This window comes from Rhinichthys klamathensis, unplaced genomic scaffold, assembly GCF_029890125.1.
Source record: "Rhinichthys klamathensis goyatoka isolate OS25496 unplaced genomic scaffold, OSU_Roscu_1.1 h1tg000065l_1, whole genome shotgun sequence".
NCBI classification, from domain to species: Eukaryota; Metazoa; Chordata; class Actinopteri; order Cypriniformes; family Leuciscidae; genus Rhinichthys; species Rhinichthys klamathensis.
In genome coordinates this window covers 528,082-540,548 of record NW_026606608.1, presented here as the reverse complement: position 1 = coordinate 540,548, position 12,467 = coordinate 528,082, and the positions used below count along the sequence as shown (strand labels likewise).

The 12,467-nt window shown below is 42.1% G+C and overlaps 1 protein-coding gene across 2 annotated transcripts in view; it reads right to left on the bottom strand.

The window, feature by feature from the left end:
- cep112 (centrosomal protein 112) overlaps positions 1-12,467 on the bottom strand; it is a 240,510-nt gene that overhangs the window by 172,783 nt on the left and 55,260 nt on the right. For both annotated transcript variants that reach the window (XM_056249958.1, XM_056249959.1), the window contains exons 15-16: positions 11,382-11,441; positions 9,670-9,749 (exon numbers count right to left, since the gene is read on the bottom strand). In XM_056249958.1, coding sequence (XP_056105933.1) covers positions 9,670-9,749; positions 11,382-11,441 — 140 coding nt within the window. The remainder of the gene's footprint in view (positions 1-9,669; positions 9,750-11,381; positions 11,442-12,467) is intronic.

Here is a 12,467-nt window from a genome sequence, read left to right as displayed (position 1 = left end):
ATCTGAGATCTTACAGTGTGACATTAATGATATCTGATATCTTACAGTGTGACATTAATGATATCTGAGATCTTACAGTGTGACATTAATGATAACTGAGATCTTACAGTGTGACATTAATGATATCTGAGATCTTACAGTGTGACATTAATGATATCTGAGATCTTACAGTGTGACATTAATGATATCTGAGATCTTAGAGTGTGACATTAATGATATCTGAGATCTTACAGTGTTACATTAATGATGACTGATATCTTACGGTGTGACATTAATGATGACTGATATCTTACGGTGTGACATTAATGATATCTGATATCTTACAGTGTGACATTAATGATATCTGAGATCTTACAGTGTGACATTAATGATAACTGAGATCTTACAGTGTGACATTAATGATATCTGATATCTTACAGTGTGACATTAATGATATCTGAGATCTTACGGTGTGACATTAATGATGACTGAGATCTTACGGTGTGACATTAATGATATCTGAGATCTTACAGTGTGACATTAATGATATCTGAGATCTTACAGTGTGACATTAATGATGACTGATATCTTACGGTGTGACATTAATGATATCTGAGATCTTACAGTGTGACATTAATGATATCTGAGATCTTACAGTGTGACATTAATGATAACTGAGATCTTACGGTGTGACATTAATGATATCTGAGATCTTACAGTGTGACATTAATGATATCTGAGATCTTACAGTGTGAAATTAATGATGACTGATATCTTACGGTGTGACATTAATGATATCTGAGATCTTACAGTGTGACATTAATGATATCTGATATCTTACAGTGTGACATTAATGATATCTGAGATCTTACAGTGTGACATTAATGATAACTGAGATCTTACAGTGTGACATTAATGATATCTGAGATCTTACAGTGTGACATTAATGATATCTGAGATCTTACAGTGTGACATTAATGATATCTGAGATCTTACAGTGTGACATTAATGATATCTGAGATCTTACAGTGTTACATTAATGATATCTGAGATCTTACGGTGTGACATTAATGATGACTGATATCTTACGGTGTGACATTAATGATATCTGATATCTTACAGTGTGACATTAATGATATCTGAGATCTTACAGTGTGACATTAATGATATCTGAGATCTTACAGTGTGACATTAATGATATCTGAGATCTTACAGTGTGACATTAATGATATCTGAGATCTTACAGTGTGACATTAATGATATCTGATATCTTACAGTGTGACATTAATGATATCTGAGATCTTACAGTGTGACATTAATGATAACTGAGATCTCACAGTGTGAGATTAATGATATCTGAGATCTTACAGTGTGACATTAATGATATCTGAGATCTTACAGTGTGACATTAATGATGACTGATATCTTACAGTGTGACATTAATGATATCTGAGATCTTACAGTGTGACATTAATGATAACTGAGATCTTACAGTGTGACATTAATGATATCTGAGATCTTACAGTGTGACATTAATGATGACTGATATCTTACAGTGTGACATTAATGATATCTGAGATCTTACAGTGTGACATTAATGATATCTGAGATCTTACAGTGTGACATTAATGATATCTGAGATCTTACAGTGACATTAATGATGACTGATATCTTACGGTGTGACATTAATGATATCTGATATCTTACAGTGTGACATTAATGATGACTGATATCTTACAGTGTGACATTAATGATATCTGAGATCTTACAGTGTGACATTAATGATATCTGAGATCTTACAGTGTGACATTAATGATATCTGATATCTTACAGTGTGACATTAATGATGACTGATATCTTACGGTGTGACATTAATGATATCTGATATCTTACAGTGTGACATTAATGATATCTGATATCTTACGGTGTGACATTAATGATATCTGAGATCTTACAGTGTGACATTAATGATATCTGAGATCTTACAGTGTGACATTAATAATATCTGAGATCTTACAGTGTGACATTAATGATATCTGATATCTTACAGTGTGACATTAATGATGACTGATATCTTACGGTGTGACATTAATGATATCTGATATCTTACAGTGTGACATTAATGATATCTGAGATCTTACAGTGTGACATTGATGATAACTGAGATCTTACAGTGTGACATTAATGATGACTGAGATCTTACGGTGTGACATTAATGATATCTGATATCTTACAGTGTGACATTAATGATAACTGATATCTTACAGTGTGACATTAATGATGACTGAGATCTTACAGTGTGACATTAATGATATCTGAGATCTTACAGTGTGACATTAATGATGACTGAGATCTTACAGTGTGACATTGATGATAACTGAGATCTTACAGTGTGACATTAATGATGACTGAGATCTTACGGTGTGACATTAATGATATCTGATATCTTACAGTGTGACATTAATGATAACTGAGATCTTACAGTGTGACATTAATGATGACTGAGATCTTACAGTGTGACATTGATGATAACTGAGATCTTACAGTGTGACATTAATGATGACTGAGATCTTACGGTGTGACATTAATGATATCTGATATCTTACAGTGTGACATTAATGATATCTGAGATCTTACAGTGTGACATTAATGATAACTGAGATCTTACAGTGTGACATTGATGATAACTGAGATCTTACAGTGTGACATTAATGATGACTGAGATCTTACGGTGTGACATTAATGATATCTGATATCTTACAGTGTGACATTAATGATATCTGATATCTTACAGTGTGACATTATTGATATCTGAGATCTTACAGTGTGACATTAATGATATCTGAGATCTTACAGTGTGACATTAATGATGACTGATATCTTACAGTGTGACATTAATGATATCTGAGATCTTACAGTGTGACATTAATGATGACTGATATCTTACAGTGTGACATTAATGATATCTGAGATCTTACAGTGTGACATTAATGATATCTGAGATCTTACAGTGTGACATTAATGATGACTGATATCTTACAGTGTGACATTAATGATATCTGAGATCTTACAGTGTGACATTAATGATATCTGAGATCTTACAGTGTGACATTAATGATATCTGAGATCTTACAGTGTGACATTAATGATGACTGATATCTTACAGTGTGACATTAATGATAACTGAGATCTTACAGTGTGACATTAATGATATCTGATATCTTACAGTGTGACATTAATGATGACTGATATCTTACGGTGTGACATTAATGATATCTGATATCTTACAGTGTGACATTAATGATATCTGAGATCTTACAGTGTGACATTAATGATATCTGAAATCTTACAGTGTGACATTAATGATGACTGATATCTTACGGTGTGACATTAATGATATCTGATATCTTACAGTGTGACATTAATGATATCTGATATCTTACAGTGTGACATTAATGATATCTGAGATCTTACAGTGTGACATTAATGATATCTGAGATCTTACAGTGTGACATTAATGATATCTGAGATCTTACAGTGTGACATTAATGATAACTGAGATCTTACAGTGTGACATTGATGATATCTGAGATCTTACAGTGTGACATTAATGATAACTGAGATCTTACAGTGTGACATTAATGATATCTGAGATCTTACAGTGTGACATTAATGATATCTGAGATCTTACAGTGTGACATTAATGATATCTGAGATCTTACAGTGTGACATTAATGATGACTGATATCTTACAGTGTGACATTAATGATGACTGATATCTTACAGTGTGACATTCATGATAACTGAGATCTTACAGTGTGACATTAATGATGACTGAGATCTTACAGTGTGACATTGATGATAACTGAGATCTTACAGTGTGACATTGATGATAACTGAGATCTTACAGTGTGACATTGATGTCACACTGTAAGATCTCAGTTATCATTAATGTCACACTGTAAGATCTCAGATATATTTCAAATGAATACACGTATGATAACATGACTTATTACACGGCTCTGTAGAATACTTGAAAAATGTAAAAATCTAACTGAGCGCAGAAGTTTGTGTTATTAAAATTTGAAATAACTTCTTTCTACATTAATATACTATAGTAAAAGCTGAATTTTCAGCATCATTACTCCAGTCTTCAGTGTCACATGATCCTTCAGAAATCGTCTCAGGTTACGTATGTAACCATGGTTCCCTGAGAGGGAACGAGACGCTGCGTATAGCGCTGCGGGAACGCCCCTGCGTGATTGCGTCATGAAGCACTCGTGAAATCAGTCCAATGGCGTGACGGGACGTCCTAGGCGGGTGACGTCATTGACCAGGAACCTATAAAGCACCCCTGGACCGAACAAACACTAGCTTCTGATAGGTCGAACAAGTTGGTCACAGGCATGCTGGGAGTATGGCAAAGCGACGCAGCGTCTCGTTCCCTCTCAGGGAACCATGGTTACATACGTAACCTGAGACGTTCCCTTTCAAGGGAACTCAACGCTGCGTATAGCGCTGCGGGAACTGAATACCCACGTCGCCATAATCCTCAAGTGCCTGTATATGTGAAATCGTCGTGCACATTATACTAGAAACACCCGAGAACCCGGAGTAGAAGCCACATCCAGGTTATAAAATTTGACAAAGGTGTGCGGAGAGGACCACCCTGCCGCATCACATACCTCCTGAAGTGAAACCCCTGACAATAGGGCCATAGAAGCAGCCATACTCCTAGTTGAGTGGGCTCGGATCTTTAGTGGTGATGGATGACCGGCCGACTCATATGCAAGTGATATAGCCTCAACTATCCACTTACTCAAAGTCTGCTTGGATGCAGGCTTCCCTTTACTCGGGGACCCAAAACACACAAACAGTTGATCAGATTTGCGCCACAGGGCAGCTCTGTGGACATATGCATCTAAAGCCCTAACTGGGCAAAGTAAGTTCAATTTCTTCTGGTCCTGGTCTTGGAACGGAGGCGGAGAAAAGGCCTGCAACATTATTGGACCCGCCACATTAGTGGGGACCTTCGGCACATAACCTTCCTTCGGAAACAGGAACGCTTTCACCATACCAGGCGCAAACTCAAGACACGAGGGAGCAACTGACAATGCTTGTAAATCCCCGATTCTTTTAAGAGAAGAGATAGAAAGAAGAAACAAAGTTTTTAATGTGAGAAACTTCTCTGGAACCTCTTCAATGGGCTCAAAGGGGGCCAGGGCTAGACCTTCCAATACAATGGCCAAATCCCAAGTCGGCACCCTCGAGCGTGCCGCAGGCCTTAACCTCAAAGTACCACGGAGGAAGCGAGTTACCCACGGGTGTCTTCCCACTGACGCACCCTCTATAGGAACGTGATAGACGGATATAGCTGACACGTATACTTTCAAGGTGGAGGGAGACAACCCCGAAGAAAACTTTTCTTGGAGAAAATCTAGTACTGAACCAACTGGGCAGTCAACTGGATTCACAGACTGGCCTGTACACCAGGCAACAAAAACTCTCCATTTTAGGGCATAGAGCCTCCTCGTGGAAGGAGCTCTAGAGTGTAACATGGTCTCCACTACCTCAGTAGAAAGACCTGAGTCTATGAGCTGATCCCCCTCAGAGGCCAGGCCCACAGTTTCCATAGCTCCGGACGCGGGTGTAACACCGACCCTGCCGCCTGGGAGAGAAGGTCCCTCCTGACCGGAATTTCCCATGGAGGACCTTCGAGGAGAGACACAATGTCTGAGAGCCACACTCGGCCCGGCCAGAACGGGGCTATCAATAAGAGCCGAACCCCGTCCCGGCGTACTCTCTCCAGAACTCCTGGTAGTAATGCCAGGGGGGGAAAGGCATACAGACCCAAAGGGGCTGGATGCGTTAGGGAATAATATAGGGGACAGTGCGTTGTCTCTCGAGACGCAAACAGATCCACCTGAGCTTGCCCGAATCGACTCCAAAGGAGCTCCACCACCTCGGGGTGGAGTCTCCATTCCCCCGGCACCACTCCCTGCCTCGACAGAAAGTCTGCCGTCTTGTTCATGTAACCCGGAATATACAGTGCTCGAACTGATAGCAACTTCCCCTGGGCCCAAACCAGAACTCGATGTGCCAATTTCCAAAGTCGGCGAGATCGCAAACCCCCCTGACGATTTATGTAGGAGACCACCGCTGTGTTGTCCGTGCGAACCAACACATGGTGGCCCCTGAGGTCTGGGAGAAAGTGTCTGAGTGCCAGAAACACGGCCATCATCTCCAACTGGTTTATGTGCCAGGAAAGATGATGGTCGCTCCACAGACCCCGAGCTGAGTGACCACTCATGGTCGCCCCCCAACCGATGAGGGAAGCATCCGTCGTTAGCGTTAAGCGACGACAGGGAGCTCCCAGCACCGGACCCTGGGACAAGAACCAAGGATCTTTCCACATAACTAAGGCACGTAGGCATCGCCGCGTGACCTTGATCATGCGAAAAGGATTTCCCCTCGGGGAGAACCCCCTGGTCCTGAGCCACCACTGTAAGGGTCTCATGTACAGCAGGCCAAAAGGAATCACGTTGGACGCTGCTGCCATCAAACCCAAAATTCTTTGAAACTGTACTACAGTGAGTGACTGGCCTAGTCTTATCCTGCGCACGGCTTCCAGGATCGATTTTATCCTGGCGGGCGCCAAACATGCTCTCATGGTCTTTGTGTCCCATATTACGCCCAGAAAAGTGGTGTTCTGTTGTGGAACTAACACGCTTTTCTTTACATTTAGCCTTAACCCCAACTTTTTCATATGAGCTAGCACAGCATCTCGATGCTGGACCGCCTGATGTTCTGACTGTGCCAGAATGAGCCAGTCGTCTATATAGTTCAGCACGCGGATGCCCTGGAGTCTCAAAGGAGCCAGAGCTGCATCCACGCACTTTGTGAACGTGCGGGGTGACAGTGCTAGGCCAAACGGAAGAACCCGATACTGGTACGCTTCGCCCCCGAAAGCGAACCTGAGGAACTTCCTGTGTTGCGGAAGGATGGAGATGTGAAAATATGCATCTTTTAGGTCTATTGTGACACACCAGTCCTCGGACCTGATCTGATACACAATCTGTTTCAACGTGAGCATTTTGAATTTTAACTTCTTGACTGCTCGATTTAGTCGACGCAGATCTAAGATGGGCCGCAGCCCCCCACCCTTCTTTGGAACTATGAAGTATGGGCTGTAAAACCCTGACTCTCTGCTGTGGGGAGGAACCCTTTCTATAGCTTCTTTTTGCAGAAGTGTCCGTACTTCTCCTTCCATCACCAAAGCCTGCTCGGAGTTTACTACCGTGTGTACTACCCCGTTGAACCTGGGCGGGCATGACCCGAACTGAATTCTGTACCCTTTTTTTACTGTATGCAGGACCCAATCTGAGACATTTGGCAGAAGTTTCCACGCTGCCAGATACTCTACTAAGGGAACCAGCCTCTCGAGGCTGGTCTCTGGTGTTATTTGAGCGGCCAGCTCGGTGACCTGAGACGGCGCACCGGCAGGAAGCAACCGAACTGACCCACTTCGAACTCTCCTCGGAGGGTGCGAGCTTCCCCACGCCGCTACGTTTCCGGGCGGACATGGAGATAAGAACTCGCTGGGGACCGCTGCGTCCTGAAACACCAGAGGTGGCAGGGTTGGCAGCACGGCCCCCTGATGGCACCGAGAGGAAGCGGGTGCCTCGACACACCGATTCCCCTCGGAGGGGGCTACCATCAGAATCCTGGCGCCGTTGGCGTCAGGACTTCTTCGCCGAGGCCTTCCTGGAGATAATCACAGTCCTCAGATCTGCTCTACCTCGGGAAGACCTTGGCTGAGCGCGCTGTCCCGACCCCCAGTCTCTCTGTGGGGGGGCACGGACAGCCACGCTCACCTTTTGCTGGGCTCTATGAGAGGAGGACATACTCGGCTGGGGCTGCTCCCGCCCAGCAGCCCCAGAGACATAGACCTTACGGGGAAGAAACTTTTGAAATGCAGCTGCCTGCTTTTTCGCTTCTTGAAATCTTTCAACGACCGAATTTACTGAATCGCCAAAAAGACCAGTAGAGGAGACAGGAGCATCTAACAAAAATCTTTTATCCCTCTCTTTAATGTCAGAGAGATTTAGCCAGAGATGCCTCTCCGTGGCCACCAGAGCTGCCATAGAGCGGCCGATAGATTTTGCCGCTTCCCTGGTGGCCCGAAGAGATAGATCAGCTGCCTTCCTGACCTCCGCTATTGTATCTCTCCCCACTTCCTCACATTCATCATCTATGTCTTTTAACAAGTCAGCCTGATATGCCTGTAGGACCGCCATAGTATGTAAACTGGCAGCCGCCTGACCTGCTGCCGAATATGCCCTACCCACTAAAACCGATGTTGTTCTTACTGGTTTAGTGGGCAGCTGCGGGGCTTTCAGCGACGATGCAGACTCGGGGGCGAGATAGCTCGCAAGCGTCTCTTCCACCTGAGGCATCGCCGCATAACCATGTTTCTTTAACCCTACTATATTCGAATATTCAGATGTCGCTGGGTTAAAAACTCTGAATGATGCCGGTCTAATCCATGACCTCGATACCTCAGTATGGAGATCAGGAAAGAACGGTAAGCCCCGCTTTGGAGGTTGCGATCTAGATGGCAAAAATCGTTCATCTAATTTACTCTTTGATCGACATGACTCCTGTTCACTGGCTGGCCAGTCAATATTTAATCTAGCAACAGCACGAGTGACAACCTCCAAAAGCTCCTCTTGTGTGTGTGTGACTGTGTGTGATGCAAAATCCTCATCTCCCAAGCTCACAACATCCAGTTCCTCGGAACTGGAGTGCTGCTGCACTTGCGCTTCAGCGCGAGCAGAAGAAACCGCAGCGCGTGCTTCTGACTCGTGAACTGAAGCGTCGGATTCAACGGTTAAGGGAAGAGATAGGGGATCACCCGTCTCTAACCCCGCCGTTAAATCCATTTGCGAACCCCAGGACGAGCGTCTTCGCCGTGCCTCAGCAGCAGCGGGACCCGAGCCCTGGGGAACGCGAGCCGAAGCACCCTCCTCGAAGAGTGCTCGGCGGGACCGGAGAGTTTTCATTGTCAGTTTCTCACAATGCTCACAGCCAACTCCCTCGAGAGCTGACTGGGCATGTTCCAATCCCAAACACATCACACAAAGCTCGTGTGTATCCCCACCCGTGATGAAACGAGGACAGGGAGTAACACACTGCTTAAATTGCTGCTTTTCCATAATATATAGAAAGACAAACACACATCAAATAGACAGATACGATTTCACATAGAGCGCTTGTGAAGACACAGAAGCTAGTGTTTGTTCGGTCCAGGGGTGCTTTATAGGTTCCTGGTCAATGACGTCACCCGCCTAGGACGTCCCGTCACGCCATTGGACTGATTTCACGAGTGCTTCATGACGCAATCACGCAGGGGCGTTCCCGCAGCGCTATACGCAGCGTTGAGTTCCCTTGAAAGGGAACACTCTAATATGATGATTTGATGCTCAAGAAACATTTCTCATTATTATCAATGTGGAAAACAGTTGTGTACATTTTTATTTCAGGATTCTTTGATGAATAGAAAGTTTCGAAAGAACAGCATTTATCTGAAATTGATCAATTTTCCATGGCCAAAAAAAAAGTGTAAAAATAAAAAGTTTGACCGGTAGTGTTTAAAGAGAAGACTGTCATAATGACTCTGGCAGGCCGTACCTGAGCGAGTCCTCCATCTTGCTGATCTTCCTCTTGCCATCGACCCGTTCCTTCTCCAGTTGGGCCTGAAGCGTCTGCAACTGGGACAGCACAGCAGAAGTGTCAATCACTCAACAGCACAACTCAACAGAGCTGATGTGATTTAGTAAAGGTCAGAGGTCGTGTGCTGGCCTGCAGGTGTGTGTATATACGGCCTGTGCTTTGCAGATGTGCCCTTGACAGAGGTCCTGCTTTATAACCGGACCGGCCCTTTGAAGACGGCACCAGGTGTCTGAGGCTAATCTTAAAACTTACCTTCACCTGATTGTGTCGGGGCGATTATTAAAGCGGCCCTTTTTATGACAGTTCTGTGGCTTTGAAGACGTTTGAAACGGAGCAGCTCCTATTAAGTCTCATAATTAGTGGGGCAATCAGGTCGGGTCTATTACTGTCCCGTTACGCTCCCCTTTCATTTGGGGAAACACTTGACAAATTCCAACTTGGTCCTGTTTCCACCTGGCGGTTTTAGTGGCCTGATCACATATGCAAATCATTCGCTTTCTTGGGTTTCTCCCAACTCACTTAACGTGTGGTTTTTATGGGTTTCACGTATTTGTTAACAAACAAGTATTCTGCCTTACAAACAAACATTGTTTCTGCCTTAAATTATTACATTGTTTAAATTAGTGCATTTTTAGCTAACTGTGATTTTGTATATGTACATTTCTGAAATACATAACTTAGACAGTCGTCTCTGATAACAGACACTCGAAATAGTAATGTGGACTTGTGCACTTTCTGTAAAGCTGCTTTGAAACGAGGTGTATTGTGAAAAGCGCTATACAAATAAACGTGAATGAATGAATATGGTGTTCGTGTGTTGCACTCAGTGATGTAAGGAAGTGTCTTGATGAAAAAACCTGTATGAGTTTCTTTCTTCTGATGAACACAAAAGAAGATAATGTTGGTAACCAGACAGTTGACGGACCCTGGTTACCCACATTCTTCACAATATCTTCTTATGAGTTCAGCAGAAGAAACTCATACAGGTTTGAAACAACTTGAGGGAGAGTAAATGATGACAAAAATGTCCATTTTTGGGTGAACTATCCCTTTAACACCAGGTGGAAACAGGGCCCTTGTAACAAGCACTCGATTTTACAGCCTCAAATCTTCCCTTCATCAAAGTGAGCTGGGGCAATTGAGAGCAGAGGAAATGCTTTTATGTCTAACTAAAACGGCCTGCTTTGGTTTATACTGCTTCTGAGACTGGTGGTGATTATGAAGACTGGTTAGTCTCTTAAACTGATGCTTTTCAAGTTCATTATAATTGTTTCAATATAATAACTAGGGCTTTAAACTTATAAAATTTGGTGTGAATAATCAAAAGTTTAATATGTGCAAATCAATGTAAAAAATAAATAAATAAAAATAACCCCCTGGCTCGAATGAAAGTTAGCAGGCTTTTTTCAATCAGGCACCTCACCTCACTAAACCACACTTACTGAGAGCACGCACACAGAGTCTGCATGTTTCTTTATAATCCATGACTCTTGCTTTGATATTTCATGATACTGTATAATGACTAGGCTGCCCCCTAATAGACAACCAGAAGAGGCTTAGACCAAATATTCAGAAGGGGCCAGCCCAAATAATGCATATCCAAACACTTATAAATAAGCCATATCATATTATTAATAATATTGTACAGAGTTTGTGATTAAATTAATTACCTTTTTGACAGTGCTGTTTTGCAGATCTGTCATCTCTTGCTGCATCTTATTCTCTTGGTCCTGAACAAAACAAAACAAATCAATTCAATTCAATTCAATTCAATTCAATTCAAATTAAATTAAAACAAAGCAAAGCAAAGCAAAGCAAAGCAAAGCAAAGCAAACCATAACCAAGCACAGCAAACAAAAACAAAACAAAGCATAAGAAAGCAAAGCAAAGCAAAAATGCGTAATAAAGCCAAACAAAACAAAACAAACAAAAACAAACAAAACAAAAACAAAGCATAAGAAAGAAAAGCTAAACAAAGCAAATGAAACAAAAGCAAACAAAAGCAAACAAAAACAAACAAAAACAAACCAAACAAAAACAAAGCATAAGAAAGCAAAGCAAAGCAAAAAAATGTGTAATAAAGCAAAGCAAAACAAAACATAACTAAGCAAAGCAAACAAAAACAAAACAAAGCAAAATAAATCAAAACATAACAAAGCAAAGCAAACAAAACCAAACAAAACCAAACAAAACAAAACAAAACAAAACAAAACAAAACAAAAACAAAAACAAAGCATAAGAAAGAAAAGCAATACAAAGCAAATGAAACAAAACCAAACAAAACCAAGCATAAGAAAGCAAAGAAAAACAAAAGCGATAAACAGACAAACAGATTAAGGAGGAGTTGTCCTCACTTGTTTTGAGCAGTAATGTTTGACAGCCTAATACTCAATAATTGTCATTCACACATAAAGCCAACATGGAACGACAATCGCAAACCATTTTACTGGCTTTTTTTCTGAGTGAGGAAAACATGTCAGTTTTGATTTTATCCATGGGGATTTCATCGGATGGTGATAAAGGGTTTGGCCAATAAGAGGGCACATGGTGACGTCTGACAATAAAGAAAACAAAGGGGCAAAGCAAGTTATTACACACTGGCACAAATATTATGAAGACCAGTTTGATTTCTCTGGAATAACATGAACCGATGAACTGACTTCTCGAGGTCCATCGGGTCGTTCACACACTGACGGACTTACATGATTTGCATGACAAAGCAACTGGTCATTAGTTTCATTGAGAGTTGGACTTTT